At 46.8% G+C, this 21,890-nt stretch overlaps 1 protein-coding gene across 1 annotated transcript in view; it reads left to right on the top strand.

The window, feature by feature from the left end:
- The window catches only part of MPDZ (multiple PDZ domain crumbs cell polarity complex component), a 798,673-nt gene that overhangs the window by 498,207 nt on the left and 278,576 nt on the right, over nt 1-21,890 (top strand). Inside the window, exon 34 of the mRNA XM_085633687.1 lies at nt 9,800-9,890. Coding sequence (XP_085489813.1) covers nt 9,800-9,890 — 91 coding nt within the window. The remainder of the gene's footprint in view (nt 1-9,799; nt 9,891-21,890) is intronic.

Raw genomic sequence — 21,890 nt, 5'->3', positions numbered from 1 at the left:
GTCTCCCCAGCGCGGCAGTACCGCCAGCAGTAGTGGAATTTTCAGAGATACTCCAAGGCACAACAGTCCTGGAAGTAAGAACCTTTGCCTTTTACCTATAAAGCATTGACCTGTTTTTGAAGTAAATATCTTGCGTTGCAGTTTTGGATTTTCTGTCATGCAGGTTATACGTCATGAAATATGATGATATTTTAAAGTTTTAGCTACAAAATGAACAGAATCCAGTACATGCATTCCAGAGGGCTCAATACTTACCATAACCAAATGTTTGGCCTAGTGATGCACCTCTATCCTATAAAATGGTTTCTATTTGTTTGAGTAGGAGGTTGACACCAGCACTGTTGTTGGCCTCCAATGGGAGCATGTTCACTGAATATATAGCTAACAATTGGCTTCCTGTAATGTGTGAAACCTGGAACAGAGTAAGGAACTGGACAGCAGCCCCCTGCTCCTCTCTTCTGGCTATCCCGCACATGTCAGGCTGTCCTTAACTGCATAGTAACGCGGGTTAGACTGGCCCTGCAAAAGTAGCTTCTGCATCACAATGCCTTTTCCTGTTCTGTCTCCGCAGCTCCGCTGTGTTGTCTCTTGCCTCCAGACCCCGACCTCCTCCTTGGGAGGTTCGAGGCTGCTGCCCGCTCCTGCTGCCCATTCCAACTGGGACCAGACTGCCTGCAACCACCGTAACCTTTCTCTGCCGTTTTGTTTTCTTAATTTTTCCCTGTTGTGCCACTGTTATTGTGCCCATCTGTGTCTTGCTCTAATTCCACCACTGTATTTATTTATTTGTGCCTGCCTGTTCCTTTTGCTCCTCCCCCCCCAGGATTCCCCCCCCCCTGGAATTACCCCGCTCCCGCCTCCCAGCCTCTCCTGCCTCACACCTCCCCACTTAGTGGCGGCCGCTGCACGTGGCGGCAGCTACGCGCAGCGGGCGCGCCGCCGGTGCACCAAAGGCAAGCCTGTCTGCGCCCGTCCGCGACCCGACCGCGGCCAGCGCCAGGAAACCGTGGACCTCCCACTACCCATCGCTACAACACCACCACCCTCCTCGCATTCAATCCTGGAAGACTTGGAGAATGCCAACAGGCCTCGCCGAACACCCATGGCCAGTGTTCCTGCCTCCAGGCCCTCACCACCACCCCGGCCTCCAACACCACCGACACCCGCACCGGCGACACCCTAAAATGAATCCTTCTCAACGTACTCCCCGTACACAAACATGCCATGGAAATCTGGAACCTACTCGACTCTCTCTCGCCTGACATCGCCTTACAAGATCCAGCGGAAAGACCGCCCCAACCATCCAGGAGGGGACCTCACCATCACCCACAAGAGCACCCTCCACCTCACCACCTCCAGCGAAACCTTCCCCTCCGCCGAACACCTGCACTTCCAGATCCAGACCACCCCCAAAGCCACACTCCGAGGAACCCTCGTCTACAGACCCCCCAGCCCCCGAACACCCTTTCCCACTACCATCACCGACTTCATTGCACCCCACACCATCACCTCAACAAGCTACATAGTCATTGGAGACCTGAAATTCCACCTCGACAACCCCAGCGACCCCCAACTCCACTATCCTTCGTGACAACCTCACCAGAATTGGACTTAAACAACTCGTCAACACATCGACCCACAGAGCAGGACACACCCTCGACCCCATCTTCGCGGCAGGAAACAGCGTCCAATTCAGCCACACAACGCAGCCACCATGGACCGACCACCACTGCGTACATTTCGCCATCAGCAAACCCAAGGCACCCAAACCAGCCCCACACCCGCCACGAAGGAACTGGAGCAAGGTTACCGACGAGCAACTTAACTCCACCCTCCCCCGAGACAACCACACCTGGGCACCCCACGCAAACGACGCAGCCAGAGAACTTCTCACCTGGATCTCCAATTGCGCTGACGAGCTCACTCCGCTAAGCAACCCTGACAGACAACGCCCCAGGAAAGCCGCCTGGTTCACCACCGCTCTCCAAGAAACCAGACGCCTGGAGAAGAACTGGGGAAACACCAAGACACCTGCAAACCACACCACCTACAAGGACGCCATGACGGACTACCACAACCAGATCCGAGCCACCAAGAGGAACTTCATCCTCAATAAAATCCTGGCCAACTCCACCAACTTCAAAGATTTTTTCAGTGTCATTAAAGAACTCGCCAACCAACGTAGTGAAGCCACAGACATTACCCCATCCCAAGACCTCTGCGACAAGCTTGGAACCTATTTCCACCTCAAGATCAAAAACCTCTATGACAACTTCATTGGCCATCCACCAGGCACCACAGACGGCCCCCGCCCTCCCAGAAACACCAGCTAGCCCACCATCTCCAACTGGACACCGATCACGGCAGAAGACACCACCTCGACCATGAAAAGCATCCACTCGGGGGACCCCACCGACCCCTGCCCCCCACAGATCTACCACAGAGCCGCAGCTGCCATCGCACTCGAACTACAACGCACCACCACCTTCAAAACAGGCACCTTCCCTGACGACTGGAAGTGTGCAGAAGTCAGACCCCTGCTCAAGAAGCCCACAGCTGAACCCACCGAACACAAGAACTATCGGCCCATCTCTCTCCTCCCCTTCGCAACCAAAGTTGCAGAGAAAACAGTCAACAGGAAACTGACACGATTCATTGAAGAGAACGCCGTCCTCGACCCGTCCCAATCCGAATTCTGAAGCAACAGCACAGAGACCGACCTACTCGCCGCTGCCTCAGTCTTCAGTGTAGCCTTCATGGTGCTGTGGAGTTCGTGTTGACGACCTCCCAGCACCATGTACTCTTAATGCAGCACTGCACTTACAGTACCCACGAATGGACCTGGGTGCTGTAGGGGCACAGGGCTCATGCACCTGTGCCCACACCACTGGCATAGGGCACCCAGCTAGAGGGGTCACTGAGGTATGCCAGGGAAGTGTGGTTTGTGGGCATGGCACACAGGGATGTGGGCCATGTCGACTCTCTGTTTTGTTCTGCACCAAGACACTCAAGCCTGCAAAGGCAGTGTGTGTGTGTGTGTGTCAGGGTACAGGGCCTCTAAGGGTGGCACAATAAGTGCTGCTGCCCTTAGGGGCCTTCTCTGGTCACAAGGCCCTGGGTACCTAGGGTACCATTTACCAGGGGCTGACATGTGTTCAGAGATGCCAATTGGGTTTAGGCTTTGTGCAGTTTTTAGGGCACGAACACAGGCCCTGGGTACCTGATGGCAGGAGCCCAGGGCACACTCAGTCAAAGTACATCAGCAATTCAGCAAAAAGTGGGGGCATACCATGCAAGAAAGATGGCACTTTCTCACACCCCCTCAGACCACGCCAAAAACCTCGGCATCGTACTCGTCTCATCACTCACCATGAACCAACAGGTCAACGCCGTCACCTCCAGCTGCTTCAGCACCCTCCGCATCCTCCGCAAGACCTTCAAGTCGATCCCCCCGAGTCAAGGAAGGCAGTCACCCATGCACTCATCACCAGCTGTAAGAAAGTGGGTTTCTGTTGCAGTAACCCCACCTTTTTTTACCTAAATAGCTGATGCACTTTTCCTTGTTGTGCCCTGAGCTCCTGCCAATCAGGTGCCCAGGGCCTGTGTTCCTTCCCTAAAAACTGCCTAACAGCCAAAACCCAAATTGGCCAACCCTGGCCACATGTCAGCCCCTGGTAAATGGTACCCTAGGTACCCAGGGCCTTGTGACCAGGGAAGGCCTCTAAGGGCTGCAGCACTCATTGTGCCACCCTTAGAGGCCCTGTATCCTAACACACACACACTGCTCTTGCAGGCTGAGTGTCTGGATACAAGACAAAACAGAGAGTCGACATGGCACACATCCCTGTGGTCCATGCCCGCAACCTACACTGCCCTGGCATACATCAGCCACCCCTCCAGCTAGGTGCCCTATGCCAGTGGTGTGGACACAGAGGCAGGAGCCCTGTGCCCCTACAGTACCCAGGTTCATTCCTGGGTCCTGTAAGTGCAATGCTGCCAGCTAAGAGTATATGGTGCTGGGAGCTTGTCAAACACAAACTCAACAGCACCATAATGGCAGCACTGAAGACTGGTAAGTTTGGTATCAAACTGCTCAGCACATTAAATCCACACTGATGCCAGTGTGTGATTTAATGTACAAAGCACCACGGAGGGCATCTTAGAGAGGCCCCCTGAAACCTAAACCTACAATCCACGTCTGTTCTGAGGCTGCCTAGGCTGCCACACAGCAGACATGTTGCCGGACCCCTGGGTAGGAGAGCCCCTGCTCTCCTGGGTCTGCAACAATGCACAACCTGGGCGAGGTGCTAAATCTCCTCCCCCAGGATGGGCAGGGGGAAGCTTCAAAGGCATTCCGCCTCTGTGAACTTCCCCAGGCCACTGCAACCCCTCACTCTGGCGGGAAGCTTGGCCGGAAACCCAAAATAAGGACAGGGGATGTGCCAGCCTGCCAACCCCACCCCTCAGGTGGGGGAGGCGAGGTGAAGCACATCTCCGGGCTCTCCCATCTTGAAGATGGGAAGCCCTGCCCAATCAGGACTAGGCTCCTGCCCCCCTCCCACAGGAGAGAGGCAGGATAGGGGGTGTACCCACCCCAGGACAGGGACCCATTGGCCCCTGCCCTTCACCTACCTGTAACGCCCCTAAATCTATTATTAGGGTCACCCTGAACCTTCCTTCCCCAGATCCCAGATTCGAAACTACAAGAAGAGCAAGAAGAACAAAGACCTGCCCTGCAGCTGCTAAAAAGAGGAAGACACCAACTGCTTTGGCCCCAGCCCTACCGGCCTGTCGACCCTCGAACCCGCTCCTGCTCCAGCGCGGCATCTCTTGTGGCCAGCAACCTCACCAAACCCGGTGGACCTGGCTACCTTTTGGCTCTAAGCCCCTGGGACTCCCATGAGTAGAGGCTCTACTCGAAACCTATCTCTAACCCCTGGCAGCAGCCCGGAACCGCGAACACAGCACACTCTGCACCAGCCAAACCTGGCCCATGCCGGAGTGAACTAAACCCAGGAGGACGACCCCACGGCGACTGTGACCCCGAGTCCGGCACCCAAGGACCCCCCTCGACAATCCTGACGAAGCCTGCAGCCTCAGAACAGTGTGCCACCCCAACCGCGATCAACAGAGGGTAAGACTTTCCGACACCAAAAGGCACCCCTGCACCCGGCGCCCCACGGCCCTCTGTGTCCAATCCCGGGGTACCTACCTATCCTCCAACTACCCAACTTACCTCCCGAAGTGGTGGTGGCACCTGAAGAGTCCTCGTCCCCGAGCTTGCAGTCTTTTTCCTAACCGGAGATTTCCCATTGATATCCATTGAGCGCCCGAAGGCTCAAAAGCACTCTGCACCCAGCCGCCCGAGGGGCCCTGGCAGTGAAAACTCTATTCCTTCCTACTTCCCCACTTGCCCTGAGTAAGTGACCAGGAGCCCAGCTCCCACAGCCGCGTGGCTTGCCAGTCAGCAGCCACCAAACAAGGCCCCCCTATCCCTCATAGCATAGCATTGGGCCTAACTCTCTCTGCACCCGGCCGCCCTAGAGCCGCTGAGGGTGAACCAACTGTACCTACCTGACCCTGGGAGACCCCTGAGTCTGTGCCCAAAACCTCAACTATGCCAGTGGAGTACTTACCCTTGAACCGCAAACTCTATTTTCCTCATAGGGTAACATTGACTGACTTTTTCCTGAAATTTCTTCTAAGTGTGGACTTTTCAAATCTTCAAATATTCACCAAAAATCAGCCGAGTGACAAAAACAAATTTACTCACCTGTTCCTAGGTGAACTCCCAGTGCTGGATCATGGTGCCCAGCAAAATCTCTACAACTGTACTTACCCTTAACCCAATTTTCTTCCATAGGAAACCATTGTCTGTTTTTCTGTGAAATTTCTTCTAAGTGTCGATTTCTGCAAACTTTAAATATTCTTCAAAAATCGTATAATATCTGAAAACGTAATTACTTACCTGTTTTGGATAAAGGTCCGAGTACTGAGTCTAGGCACCAGTACTGGATTACAAAAGTTACGAGAGCGTACCGTACCTGTAACCTGCATTTTCTTCCATAGGGAATCATTGATTGTTTTCTCACTTGATTCTGAGAACTAACCCAGGACTGAATCTAGGATCCAGTCCTGGAATTACAAAAGTAATCTAAAAAGTAATCTGTTGCAAATAATTTGAATTTATCATTGAGCTCAATGTAGTGTTGTGTTTAGAAATAGAGTTGCCTACTGCAACTACCTGTAACTGTTTACTAAAGCCTATTGCATATAGAAAAGTATTTATATGAAACATCTCCTGTCGAGAAAGTATATTTTAATTCCAAGTGTTGGTTCTAAAATAAAACAAGCATATATTTTTTATATATAAACCATTGGCCTAGAGTTCAGTTATTGAGTGTGTGGAACCATTTGCTGACTGAGTGTGTACAACAAATGCTTTACACTGTCCTCTGATACTGCCTTACTGCTCGACCAAGCTACCACTTTAGAGAGTAAGGTTATATCTAACTTTAACCTCTGTTAAACCCTTGGGGTCTATGGACTCTGTACACCCTGTACCAATTAAGGAACAGTATATACAGAGCCACTTTCTCACACCAGCTGACTGGACTATGGAAATGCACTCTACGCCGGTATCAACAAGTCCCTACTCTGCAAACTCCAGACAATACAGAACACTGCCGCCAGACTCGTCCTCTGCATCCCCCGACACAAACACATCAGCCTACACCTACGAAGTCTCCACTGGCTCCCCGTGGAGAAAAGAGTCACTTTCAAATTCCTCACTCATGCCTACAAATGCCTACACAACAACGGACCCAAATACCTGAACGACAGAATCAACTTCCACGAACCCAAAAGAAACCTCTGATCTTCCAACCTCACACTGGCCGCATCCACAGAGCCAGAGCAGGCGGAAGATCCTCCTCTCACATTGCAGCCAAGACCTGGAACGAGCTACCAGCAGACATCAGACGCAACCCCTCCCTGAACACCTTCAGGAAGACCCTCAAGAACTGGCTCTTCGGCTAAACAGACCAACCTCTTCCCCCCCCCCCCCCCCCCTCAGCACCTTGAGTCCCTCAGCGCGCTTGCAAATCCCTGAATGATGGATTGTTCTATTTAACCCTGAAAACATGTTGGGGCTTTGTATTGATGATGGCTCTAGTAAACAAAGGCTACAAAGACTCACAGAGCAGCATGTTAAAAATGTCAAACCTGAGGAGCAGAGTAAAATAAAAAATCAAGTAGTCTCTCTTTAAACAAATCTCTGATTTAGAGTCAATGTGATGAAATTGACAGGCAGAAGCATTCACTCTTTAAAGATCTAGTGTTGCTGTTTCAGACATACAACCAGTGAAAGAATTGGCAAGTGGTTCCTAATCCAACCTAATGAAGAGTCACCCGACCCAGTCTAAGATTCAGAGGAGGAGGAGGAGTAGGCGAAGTGGCCGCTCGGAGCTACAGATCTGTGAAGACTCCGAGGACCGCAACACTAAAAGGCTACTTATTCAAAACTAAGCTCCTCTAAAAACGAATGTTCGGCGACCAAAATACCAGCAGCTGTGTTGCAGATGAAAACCGCTGTGTTTATTCAACGTTTTTTACCTGATATTGGCCCCTGTAAACTTCGGGACCAGATGTGCAAAATGGCGCTGGCAGATTATTAACTCGACATCAGCCGGGCCGAGAGCAATTTCAATCCCCTCTGGTTTCACACTGCAACTTGAAATGGCCCTTTAAACTTCCAGATAGGGCATTCCCCGCTGAACTCCAGGGGTGATCTTCACCTGACTGCGCTTGCCGTAGCTCCGGTACTGGCCGCGTCCGTATCACCCCAAGTGACATCGATACTGACACGTCGAAACCGGAAATCTAAACCGGACTCGTTTCGCTGCCAGGGTGATTGCACGGTGTTTTGTGGTCTCCCTCTGGGCCCTCGCAGAAGCCTCAGACGTGATGATTGCCCCGGGAGGACTACCGCCGCAGTGATTGACACAGCCCCGGCGAGGTGAGCGTGGCTCCGGAGCTCCTCTGTTCCGGAGCAACAGTGGCTGTATAGGGAATCCCACCTGACTCAGTGATCTGACCTGGGAACTTTGTTTGAGGCCGATTTTCTCACCGAGAAGCCCTCTCAGGGAAGTGCCTGACCTCAAGATGGCGGCTGGGGACAGCCCTGATTACCACCGCGGAGTGCTCCTGAGGCTTTGGGGCACTCCAAAACCTAGCAGTAGGGGCTCTCGAGCTGATACCCCCTTGTGATGGCGCTCTATTCTGGGGGCTTTTTGTGACCTGGGTATCATCTGCAAGGACGGGCCTGGACAACGCCTGACCTTAAGAAGGTGCCTTCGCCTTTTAAATCGGTTCTGCCCACAGCCTCTCCGGCTCTCTGGCGGCTGCCACTACCGGACATCGAGCCCCCGGTTGGACTGCGCCTTGATAACATCAAAACATTAACTCCCATCCACACCTGGTTTCTAATCTGACTGCGGCTCTCATCTCTCCTACTCCCCGTATGAACTTGACCTTTTTCAGATAAACCCTGATCACTGTCCTGACAGCGGAGTCCGAGCAATTTGGCTGATGCCCGGTGGAGCTGCCTTGACAGCTATAGAGGAGATCGGCCCTGGTTGACCCCCTCTGCCGTCACCTACCCAGCTGGTCATTGGGCACAGTTACACCCCGTCTCCCTGTTTTTGTCTCCCCTCCCACCCATGAACTACCATAACATTGCTTTTCTGTCCTATGTTTAATCTATGCTCTTGTAACAGATGTAACTTGTAGCTCAACGTTCCTCGTGTAAAGTGCTCTGATACCTCCGGGTCTAGCCAGCGCTATATAAAACTCAAATAATTTTTTTTTGTTAAAAAAAGATTACTAGACTATCCCATGACTAACAGAATATTTCTCTTCTAAACTGATTGGCTGTGTGTACATACGTGCCACAAACTCTGCTATCCATAATTGTCACACAACAGAAATTCTAGGATGTAGTCATTTTCAGCTGTATGTGTGACTCAACATCCTGCAAGAGTAAAAACAAAAAAAATCAAGTAGTCTCTCTTTAAGCAAATCTCTGATTTAGAGTCCATGTGATGAAATGGACAGGCAGAAACATCCACTCATTAAAGACCCAGTGTTTCTGCTTCAGGCATACAATCAGTAAAAGATTTGGCAAGTGGTTCCTAATCCAACCCAATGAAGAGTCACCCGACCCAGTCCAAGATTACTAGACTATCCCACAACTAACAGAATATTTGTCTTCCAATCTGATTGGCTGTGTGTACATACGTGCCACAAACTCTGCTATCCATAATTGTCAGACAACAGAGGTTCTGGGATGTAGTAATTTCAGCTGTATGTGTGACTCAACATCCTGCAAGAGCTTTATCTGTGTTTTAATATTAAGTCAGTAATGGAAGAAAATTCTAAATACATATACTTTTATGTCAAACAATATTGCAAGCATCACAACAATCACTGAAAAAGAAAGACCCCATATTAAGCTGGCTGCTTAGTTGAAGGAAGCAACATAAATCTGTATTGAGTGCTCTCTATTTGCCCACGTAGGCAAAATGCCATACTTCACTTTTTAGTGCAGGAAAACATTTGAGTTATCCAGTATGTGCATTTTTCTTGTCTCACCACTTTTCATTTTGCCTTATTGCCACTTATCTGGTAAATAAAGTAAGAATGGTATTTTTATTGGTTTCTGGTTGTCTAGCCGACTTTTGAGTGTATTCTATTAAGTACTGGGTGACTAGGAAGCTAATGTTGCACATTTATTTTACAGAAATAAGGATGCCTTGGATCAGATGGCTGTTTGTCCTATGAAATCAACCGAGCCTTCAGCATCTATTTCCACGACATTCCCAAATCAGGAGGTAAATTGTGCAAGAATGCCATTGGCGTCTACTTGTAGCCTTAAGCCCTAGAACAATTGATCTATACTACTGACAAAATACTGCTTTACGTAGTCCTTAATCAGTTGATTGTTGCTGTAACAGCCATGGCTGACTCCCACATTTATATGCTTGCTCTACACTATGGTGCGGTTCAGCTCATTGTATATAACCCTTATTGTTGCTTAACCACATAAAGTCATTAAGGTCATTGCCTAAAATATAAAGGGTCCTGAAGACTGTGAGCATCATTACATTGTGCTGGTTAATGAGGCTATTTTCAAGTACTGGATGTAGGAAAGTTATTCAGTTGATTGTCATTAAGAAACCAATATCTTCATTCAGATATAGAGAACACTTATGAGTCTGATGTTTTATTCTGCCTTTCTTAATGACAGTGCCCTCATTCACTTCTGACCCACATAGATGTGGTGTCTTTTAAATAAAAGAATGCTGGAACTCTTTTGGTTTCCACTGTACACTTAAGGTCTGTGACATAAGCATTCAAGACATGGGTTGAAGGCAGGCTTAGAATGTTGAGTTCTGAATTACACCTAGCTTAATAAAGACGTGTACAACTACTCTCCATGTGTTGCGGGGTTATTGGCGAGTGCCTGGGCTGGGGCGACACTACAACTGGCTACGAGATAGGTTATACAAAGCCCATATATTGAAAGCGCTTTTCCAGAGTGTTTGCCATGGTCCAGCAAAGTACTCGTGAGGGCCACATGTGCCGCAGCCGAAGTGCAGAATCAACACTGGCACCGCTGGAGTCTCAGCGCAACGCCAGTGTGTACAAAACACTTAAAGAAAAGAAAGCCACATTGAAAGTCTACGTGTCGGTGACCAGAAACTGAATTAAATAGCCGCGAATAAAGGTACTGTGCCATTAAGCAAACTAATTCCGTATGCTATACAGAGTAGGAACACTAAAGGCAGATGCAACCAGGTTATGAAAACAGCGCACAGTTATAGTTCAGTACAAGTCAAACTTAAATTCATGTGCTATGAAATGGAGATTAACCAGGTGTTTGTGAAGAGACTTTTAAGCGCAAAGCCAACCAAATATCATAGCGTTAGCACATAACAAATGTGAATTGTGATATATTTGTTTTTTGGAAATGGAAAATAAAGTTAAGAAAAATATATCATAGCGTTATGTACTTTCATGGACAAATAGCATATAAAGTTGATATACTTACAGAAACCACCTCCAACTCATCGTGCACAACGTGCTGCGGAGTGACCCCAAGAAGGTGGTCGGGGTTGTACTAGCGAAGTTGTCCCCAAACGAACTGGCCCACCACCAAGGCTGCTGGGAAGAGGCTCAGAACAACTTCCTAGACCACCATCTAGCGAAGAGCTCCGATAGAGGGCCAAGGTGCAATCCAAGCTGTGAGAGTTGTTAAAGCTGACCCCAAAGCCAGCATGTCACAATGCTCTGGAGAGGCTCTGCCTGATTCAGTTCCCTAAGAAATGCCTGAGAGACCACTACTGTTCACCAATGTTTATACAGCTGCTGCATTCTTAAAACTGCCATCTGCATTGGATACTGCCAAAAAAACACAAAATTGGCAATAGATGGACTGCATGGAAAGAGATTTTTGAAGATTTCATAGATGACAAAGATGATTAAAAAATTATAAAGAATCTGAGAAACGTGACTAGTGAATGAGTGAAAGAAACCATGAAAAAGATACTAGACGAAAGTGGTGATGTACGATCAACTTAAAACAGACAGCATTGAATGACAAACTTAATACAGTGGCATTCAGTCAAGAATGCCAGTAACCAGGTGAAACCGTCCATGAGTTTGTTGTGAGACTCGGTGTTCAGGTGTGCCACTGTAAGTTCAATGAGTTTAACGATGAGGAAGCTACCCACCACAGAGTAATCAATGGATGTTTGTCAGATTCCTTTCGACAACGAAAGCTGAATAAAACACTGAGCTTAGAACAACTTCTCAAGGCTGCACGTGCTGAAGAGCCTTCTAATCATCAAGCTATCAGAGTGCGTCAGTCATAAGCATGAAAAGTAAGCCAAAGTACAAATCTGAGGGACACAAGGCGATGTCTACACAGAATAAGAAAAGGTGTAACCGATGTGGACTGTTGTTTCCACCCGATAGTAAGCGTCCCGCCATAGGACAAATATGCTTCTTCTGTGATAAAGCAAACCATTTTGTGACGACTTGCAATGCAAAGAGGAAAGTACGTGCGTCACAGTGTGAACACAAAATGACTGACTGAACACTAACTCAGTGACGTTCGACATGCTCTCACAAGGCCAAGCAGTCACACTAACTGAGGCAAATCGACTTCAAACGAAGTCGATTATCATCAAAATCATCAAAATATAGTTCTTTCATATCAGTTTCTAGTGAAAGTGACAATGACTGTTGTGCAATGTTGATGTTTACTTCAAAAAGGTATGCACATGTGGAAAAATCCAAGGTGAAGAAACAGCGACATGAAAAACCATCACAGACATTCAAACATTGTCCGAAGTTCACTCTAATGATAATTAGGTGTTCAACTCCATTCATAATTGATAGCGGTGCATTTATAAATATCATGCCTGAGGAGAAGTATTAAGAATTTAGTCCATTACCACAGCTTACGAAGTAAAAGACTAAAGTATACACACGGGCTGCCTCAATGGTCTTAAAGAGTAAGGGTTCGTTTGTACCACGATTAAACATAAGAAAAGTGTGGTACAGGCGCCTATTCTTGTGCATCAAGGAACAGCTTCAAGTGCCTGTTTGCTGAGTTTCAACACTGCTGCTGATATTGGACTGATATCAGTGAATTACTATAGGAATGCTCATTGTGAAATTGTAAGTCGATTATCCTCATTATTTAATGGGTTCGGAAAACTCAAACCAATGAAAGCAAAGTTGCAAATAAATGAGAATGTTCGTCCTGTTGCTCAAAGACACAGATGAGTTGCGTTTCACCTGCAAGAAGCTGTCAAAAAGGAACTTAATTTGGTGCTTAAACATGACAAAATTCAATTGCTCCACTGGTCCTACACCATGGGTTTCCAAGCTGTCATAGTGTCTAAAAGAGACAGTGAAGGAGCTGTATGCATATGCGTTGACATGCGTCAGGCCAGCAAGGCAATTGAGTCAGAGAGACATCCTGGTCCGCACATTGCTCATATGATAACTCAATTGATTGGTGTGAAGTTCTTCTCTGAGCTGGACTTAAATAAAGGATATCACCAATTGGAGTGTGAAGATAAATTGAGGTACATTACAATATTTTCTATGCATATTGAGTTGTTTTACTTCAAGCAATTGAATTTTCGTATATCCTCTGCTGCCAAACTTTTCCATGGCGTCATTCGACGTATCATACACCCTGTAGTAAATCTACTTAAATATAGTGATGATATATTGGTTTTTAGAGCTACATAGAGAGAGCATGACTAAGCTCTCATGCAAGTATGTCATTTGCTGAATGATGCAGGTTTAACTCTAAATGCTGACAAATGTAAATTCCAAAAAGAAAAACTTGAAATTCTTTGGTCATGTCTTTTCTAATGGGGGTATGAAACCTCATCTAGCTAAAGTGCAAGCGTTGTCTACTGCAAATCCCCCACGAGACGTTTCTATGTTACGATCATTTATTGAAATGGCCACTTACTGGTATAGATACACACAATACTTTGCTACAGTCAGTGCACCATTACAAGAGCTAATAAAAAAGAATAGGCGCTTTAATTGGTCACGAGAATGTGAGAAGAGATTTCTAAGGATCAGGCAAGATATTGAGAGTGCCACTGAAATGGCCTACTTTAATCCCAAACTTCACGCAGAGGTTGTAGTTGACGCTAGCCCTGTCAGGTGAGGCGCAATCCTTGCATAGCACAACAGACAACCCAATGCCCGCAGACACATTGTGGCATACGCCAGTAAAGCCTGTCCGAAACAGAACGTGCTTACTTGCAACCTGGAATAGAAACTTTGGTAGAGGTCTGAGCTTGCGAATATTTTCATGTGTTTCTGTACGGAAAGTCCTTCACAGTAGTGACTGATCATCAAGCACTGCTGGCGATATTCGGTGATTCCAAAGCCAAAATGCCCCCTAGAATTGTACGTTAGGGTTTGAGGTTACAAGAATACAACTATACGATTCTTCATCGTCCATGGAAAGATCAGAATCCTGCTGATTATTTACCAATGCCTTGGTACCCCATCTGAGACAGCGGAGGCTTACATTAATTTTTTGTGTGAGACTGAGTACACCAGCAGCCGTGTCTTTAGCAATAATTGTCACTGCCACAAGATGAGATAGTGACATGTTAAAGTTGAAAGACATTATTATTCACCAGTTGTGGAACCAGCACTCTGAACCTCTCACTAATGCCAGTGAGTATGCAAAGTTAAAAAATGTAAGAGCAAACATTCAGTGACTCTTCCCGCGAGGTACACAAATTGTTATTCTCGAGACTCTCCGACAATCAATTGATGTTGCCCATGAGGGACATCGAGGAATAGTTGCCACTAAGAGAGCTCTCCTTGATAGTCTGGATTCCATATCTCGACGAAAAGGGTAAAAAAAGAGTTGAAGACTTTCAACATATGCAACTATCTTTCATCTCAAGTTATTCAGCATCCTTTGAACGTGTCCGAATTGCAACATTATGCTTGAGAGAAAATTGCTATTTATTTCTTTGGTCCTCTTGAGAATGGACATCATCTTCTAGTTATTGTTTATGAATACTCCCGTTTTCGACTAGTAGAAGACCTTTCATCCACTACACATGATAAGGTTATTCAAAAGTTTGATGGCATCTTTGAGACATGGGGTGGACCTACAATCTTAAAATCTGACGACCGCCTACCTTTTAATAGTCGAGAACTCTAAGGCTTTCTAAATCACCTCATTCTAAAGCATCAAAAACTCACTCCTCTTTGGCCCTAGGCCAATGGCCTGGTAGAACGGTTCATGATTACTTAAAAGAAAGGTGTTCAGGGTGCTGCACTGGAGAAGCTTGGCCTCAAAGTTGTTTTGAACACTACTCTTCGAGCTTACCGTTCAACCCCTCACTAAACGACAGGGGAAAGCCCTGCAACTCTTATGTTTGGAAGAGCGATGACGACCAAGCTGCCCCAATGGACTAACCTCAGATCCAAGAATGAGGAAAATTTTCATGCTTCTGGCTTTTTTGCAAACAGAAAATGAAAATATATGCTGAAAGACAACGTCATGTTAAAGATGTCACCTTTCCAAGAGGAGATAGAGTGCTTGTCAGACAGCACACAAAAAGAAAGTCTGATGCTCCTTTTAAGGCTGAACCCTTTACCATCACTAATACCTAAGGACACATGGTGACGGCTCAGCATTCTGGAAAGTCCCTTAGGAGAGATTCCTGTCACTTTCGACATGTGGCTCATCACTCACCAAACATCGAAGTCAATGTAGAAACTGGGTCCCGACAGATGGTTGATGACATTGTCTGCTGATATTTACACATCACCAATGAAGATCACTGACACTTCGACTGCCAGTTCCCGGTTTCAAGTGATCCTATCAGGACATGTGATTCAGGTGCCTCGACGCTTAATGGAAGAATTGTAATTGCCTGTATTTCTATGATTATCTGTGTATTTATTCATGTATTTATTTTATGTATTTATTTATGCACTTATCTATTTTGAAAAGTTATAACTTTTAATTTAACAAAGCAGGAGTTGTAGTGCCTTGTAAATAATAGAACAATGGAACTCTTTTGGTTCCCACTGTACACCATAGGCCTGTGACGTAAGCATTGGAGAGATGTGTCGAAGGCAGGCTTGGCATGACATGCAACAGAATAAAGACGTGTACAATTATTCTCTGTGTTTGGCGTGGTTATTGTCAAGTACCTGGGATGGCTGGACGTTACAATGGATACATTTAAATGCAACATTTATGTTTTATAACTAATCATCTGTTTAAGCTACTATAATTTATGCTTGAAGCATTCTTGAAATGTGATTTCTATTTAAATGAACCAATTCTATTTCCTCTTGGGCACACTATCATTGTTGAAACATGTCCTACTTACAGGCAACAACCTAAGCCCCATTCTTAAAACTGCAATCATTAATAAAATATGAATTGACGAAGATATATTTAGGCTTCAGTTAATGTTTCTTACCTTCAGACTTGAGACAGGAAATTTTAAATGTTCACATTTATACGTGGTAAGCTGGTGATTTTAATGTTTATTAACAACATATGGGTGACTGCTCAAAGCATAACTTACACACGGTCTTTCATTCTGCCTTTATCTCTCTGGCTCTCTCTGGCTCTCTTTCCCTCTCTAAAGTGGCTGGTAATTTAAGATCTAAAATCAAAATGAACACATAATTTTGGAATACAGTTCTGAAACTGTTTGGTGTAAACTGCTTTTTTTCTAATTTGTGTATTTTTATCTGTTGTCTTATGTGTTCCTGGCATGTTAACAAAAATTGCTATATTAACTTCCAACACTACTCTAGCACATTTGTGCAGGGTGCTGTCTGGCATATGTTTGGATAGTTTTATTTTAGCTCAATACTCAGTTTCTTGTGCATGTGTGGTGTGCATCACGCATCAAATCTTTTCGGATTGCTTAACTTTTACCTGCCCTGCTTTCTTTATAAATAGTGTGACTTCTACATTTTGTGCCCGTATATGTACTGACAATTTCTCCACAGCTCCAAATTAGACATATTTTTCCTCAATACTAAGTCATCACTAACCTCATCTACTAAACCATCTCCTCCCATGTTTCGTTGGTCGCCCAGTCACCAAGACCCAACATTCTCAAACATAAAAATTACTTTCTATACCTGGATTTGACCAGTCATCAGCAAAACAAACCATTACATTGACAGTCATCACTGCATTTTTTACCCATCATTCTCCAAAGGGAATGCTGAGTAGAAAAAGAGCCAGCCTTCTATAACCGTTGTAGAGCCTTTTTTTACAGGCCGTAGTGCAGCGAGTGGCTACCTGGTGCTTTTTATGGTGACTAATGAACGTTACCTTGTGTGTTCCAAGGCTGTAAATGCAAAGAATTCTCAGTTTAATAATCAATTTACTCCTGCTTACATTTGATTGTGTAAGTGTATCTAGCGTGAGCAATGAGTGCTTGCTACAGGAGGTGAGAGTTGGTTTGTAACTCAGTTAGTTTGTCATATTAGGCACTCTCAAAAAATCCCAATGTCTTATAAGCTATTGCTTCTAAAAAGAATAGGTCTTTACTTATGAGTAGGTAATGTGGGGCAGTTAAAAGGATGATCCCCTAAAAAAAGTATTTGCATGTTTTGAGGTTACACTATAACTTCTGAATGCAGTTCAAGAAAAAACAATTAAGGTTCAGATTGGTCCCAATATCAGTGTCAAATAATGCTCTCATTGGTGGTGGAAGGAGTGTAGCACTCAAAATTGACCCCCGGGGCACCAAACGTTGGGAGAACCATATCACTTAAATTACTGGAAGGGGTTGGGATTATCCTTAGCAACCACAATTTTAAGTAAAGTTACTCCCATACTTTGTAACTGCAATATCTTCAAAATTATTAAGTTCAAAGAGATGGTTTCACTATATCCGGATTAAGGACAATCAGGCTTCACCAGCAAGACTCCAGCACTAAAGCCGGCCCTGTTCCTAATACATATATACCTTCCATGTACTTATGTATCTCTATATTTGTTACTTTACTCCTAAGTCAGCATCTCCAATGCACTACCGTATATCTCCTCCTATACATCTCTCTATATATTCTCTACCGCCACTCTCTGACTCATCCCAAATCCCATTCTTCTACTCTCTCCAATGCACTACCCTATTTCTCACCCTATACCTCTCTCAATATTTCCTCTACCCCCACTCTCTGACTCATCCCAAACCCCATTCTACTACTATGATCCCAAAATAACCCTTTCTAGACTCTTCCCTCCTCTACCCCTCCTTGCATCATCTCAAACCTCTTTTACTATTCATATCTCCTAAACAAGGCTTTCTAAACCCTTCCCTCTGACACTTCCCCCTCCACCGCCCCTTTACTCATCCCAAACCACCTACTACTGCTATGATCTCCAAATAAACACTTCCTAGACCCTTCCCTCTTCTATCCCTCCACTATCCTTTACAATCCTCCTAACAGACTCACATGTCTACCGCTCAAATCAATTTCATATTTCCCTATACTAATTCACCACTAATCATTTTTGGGTCCCGGACTAGCGTGCTACTTGCCGAAAAGCGCTTCGACGCCTTGTCTGGGGTAGGAAGCCCTATATAAATGCAACTACAATTACCATACAAACTATGGTGAAAGTGAAGAACCTGTATTACCTCATACACAGCAGGGAGATAGAGGCTCCCTAAAAGAGGGAGGATCAAGAGTACAGAGCCAGTTTACTGGACAAAGGAGAAACAGTAGCCCTCATCCTCCTCGACCTCTCAGCGGCCTTCGACACGGTCTCCCACCACACCCTAACACGCAGACTCCACAACGCAGGGATCCAGGACACGGCCCTCGACTGGATCCACTCCTTCCTCTCCGGCAGAACACAGCGGGTCAGACTCCTTCCTTTCCTTTCGGACCCTACACCAACCACCTGCGGAGTCCCCCATGGGTCCTCCGTCAGCCCCACGGTTTTCAACTTCTACATGGCTTCGCTCTTCCACATCGTCAGAACCCACGGACTCAACATTGTTTCATACGCAGATGACACCCAACTCATCCTCTCCCTATCCAACGCCAAACACAACTTTCAAGAAGGCATGGAAGCTGTCGCCAAGTGAATGAAAAGCAGCTGCCTACAACTCAACACCGACAAAACAGAAGTACTCATCATGGGCCCACATCCCGATGCCTGGAAGGACACTTGGTGGCCCCCTGCCCTCGGAAGCCCATCCACTCCCACAGACCACACACGCAACCTTGGAATCATCCTGGACTCCGAGCTCAAAATGGACCGCCTGTAGTAAAGTGAGTTTCTGTAGCAGTAACCCCCTCCCACACACTTTTTGCCATAGTACTGAGGCACTTATTTTTGGTGTGCCCTGGGTCCCTGCCATTCAGGTTCCCAGGGCCTGTGTTCGTTCTCCAAAAACAAACCCAATTGGCATCTCTGGCCACATGTCAGCCCCTGGTAAATGGTACCACAGGTACCCAGAGCACTGTGACCAGAGAAGGCACTGTGCCACCCTCAGAGGCCCTGTACCCTGACACTCACACATTGCCTTTGCAGACTGAGTGCCTTGGTGCAGAACAAAGTGTAGAGTCGACATGGCACACATCCCTGTGTGCCATGCCCACAAACCACTGCCCTGGTATACATCAGTCACCCCTCTAGCTGGGTGCCCTATGCCAGTGGTGAGGGTACAGGTGCATAAGCCCTGTATCCCTACAGTGCCCATGTACATTCCTGGGCACTGTAAGTGCAGTTCTGCCATTAAGAGTATATGGTGCTGGGAGTTTGTCATTACGAACTCCACAGCACCATAATGGCTACAATGAAGACTGTTAAGTTTGGTATCAAACTTCTCAGCACATTAAACCCACACTGATGCCAGTGTGGGGTTTAATGTAAAATGCACAACAGAGGGCATCTTAGAGATGCCCCCTGAAATTCGACCAACTACTAGTGACCTGACTGAGGGACTGGATAGGCTGCCACCACCTGACATGTTTTTGGACCCCTGGGTCGAGAGCTCGCAGCTCTGGGGGGCCTGAAACAATGCACACCCTTGGACGAGGTGCCAAGCCTCCTCCCCCAGGATGGGCAGGGTTCACGAAGGAGAAACTTCAAAGGACTGCCGCCTTTGTGAGCCTCTCCAGATCATTTGCTGCTCTCAGCAACTGTTCCCCAGTGGTTCTAGCCCCCACTTTGGGCGGGAGAACTGGCGGGAAAAACAAGTGAGGAAAAGAGGTGTGCCCACCTCTGCCAACTCCACCCCTCAGGTGGGGGAGGCGAGGTGAAGCACAACCTGAAGTCCCCGCTATCTTGAGGATGGGGGGACTCAGCCAACCAGGGACAGGCTCCTGCTCCTCTCCCACTAGAGAGTGGCAGAATAGGGGGCGTACCCACTCCAGGGAAGGGACCCATTGTTCCCTGCCCTTTACCTACCTGTAACACCCCTGAATTTAGTATTTAGAGGGCACCCTGAACCTTCCTTCCTCAGATCCAGCAACCACAAGAAAAAGAAGAGAAGAAGAAGGACGAGAAGCCTTGCAGAGCTAACAAGAGGACGACGCCCACTGACTTGACCCCAGCCCTACAGGCCTGTCTCCCCTCAAACCTGCTCCTGCAAAACCCCGGCGTGTCCAGCGGACAGCAACCTCAAAAACCCCGGAGGACCTGCCTGCCTTCACTTTTCAAGCTGTTTCTCCCGTGAACACCGGACGTGTTTGAAGTGCAGCTTCTGGTGCCAGCCAGGAACCGCGAATCCCGCACACTCTGCACCTTCCAAATCCGTCTCAAGCTCGAGTGGGCAAATACCACGAGGAGGTCCCTCCGACGATCCTGACCTGAGATCCGGCGACCACCTGACCTGCCTCAAGCCTCCTGACGACGCTTGCAGCCTCGGTCCAGAGGACCCCCCCTACCGCCACCAGAGCGGGTAAGAAAATCCGACGTCCCAAGGCACCCCTGCACCCAGCACCCCACGGCCTTGTGTGCCCAACCCAGCAGTGCCTAACCAACCCTCAAAATCCCAACTTACCTCGAAGTGGTGGTCACTCCTGGAAGATCCTCGTCCCCAAGCCTGCAGTGTTTCATTGTTCCGGCGAATCTCCATTGAAATCAACAGGGCATCCGACCTCAAAGCAGCACCCTGCACCCGGCCGCCCCAGTGCCGCTGAGGGTGCCCCTTTGGTGCTAACTTGGTCCCCAACTTGCCCTGAGCTTAACCCTAGGAGCTTTGCTCCCACAACCCCGTGGCCTGCTTGCCAGCAACCACCCAACGGGAGTCCCCCTATCCTCCATAGGATAACATTGGGCCTCAACACTCTGCACACGGCCGCCCTACTGCCACTGGGGGTGCAAAACAGTGCACCACTGACCCTGGGAGACCCCTGAGTCTAACCCCAGAGCCCTAACTCCAAAGACTGATTACCTACCTGGAAACCGATAACCTCTTTTACCTCATAGAATAACATTGACACTTTTTCTCCCAAAAAGTGTCGACTTTTGAAATCTCAGAATATTCCTTAAAAATCAACCAAAACTCATTTTCTCAACTGTTTTCAGGAGATGTTCCAGTGCTGAATTTGGGTATCCAGCACTGAGTAAGAAAAGAAACATTAAAGTAACCTACCTGCAAAGTGAATTTCCTCCCATAGGATAACATTGGGGATTCTATGTGAAAAGGTTTCCTAGTGTCAACTTTTGAAATACAATAATATTCTTTAAAAATCGTACCTCTAACTAAAACGAATGTACTCAGCTGTTTTCAGGAAATGTCCCAGTGCTGAATCTAGGATCCAGCCCTGTGTTAGCAAAAGTAATCTGAAAAGTAATTAATTGCATTTTTCTCAAAAAGCCCATTCATTTGAACATATTATACCAGCTAAGTGTTGCAAACTGCTTACTTAAACTGTAACCAAAATCAGGACAAGTTATACTGCAATTTTGAACTGTGCTCATGCAAGTAATTTATTACTGCAAAGTATGTATATGCTTACCTGTACCAGGCTTGCTTGGTTCTAGAAATAAAACAACAGTATATTTTTTTATACAAAAACAATTGGCCTAGAGTTCAGTTCTTGAGTGTGTGAATTCATTTGCTGACTGAGTGTATAAATCAAATGCTTAACACTGTCCTCTGATACTGCCTTACTGCTCGACCAAGCTATCACTTTAGAGAGTAAGGTTAAATCTAACTTTAACCTCTGCCAAACCTCTGGAGACCCTTGGACTCTATACACTCTACCTCACTTTGGTGCAGTATATATAGAGCCAGTTTCTTACACCGCCAGATCAACTCCGTCGCATC

Source organism: Triturus cristatus, chromosome 2_1 (assembly GCF_964204655.1).
Source record: "Triturus cristatus chromosome 2_1, aTriCri1.1, whole genome shotgun sequence".
Taxonomy (NCBI): Eukaryota; Metazoa; Chordata; class Amphibia; order Caudata; family Salamandridae; genus Triturus; species Triturus cristatus.
The sequence above is the reverse complement of the archived record's forward strand: the minus strand, read 5'-3'. Positions and strand labels throughout refer to the sequence as shown.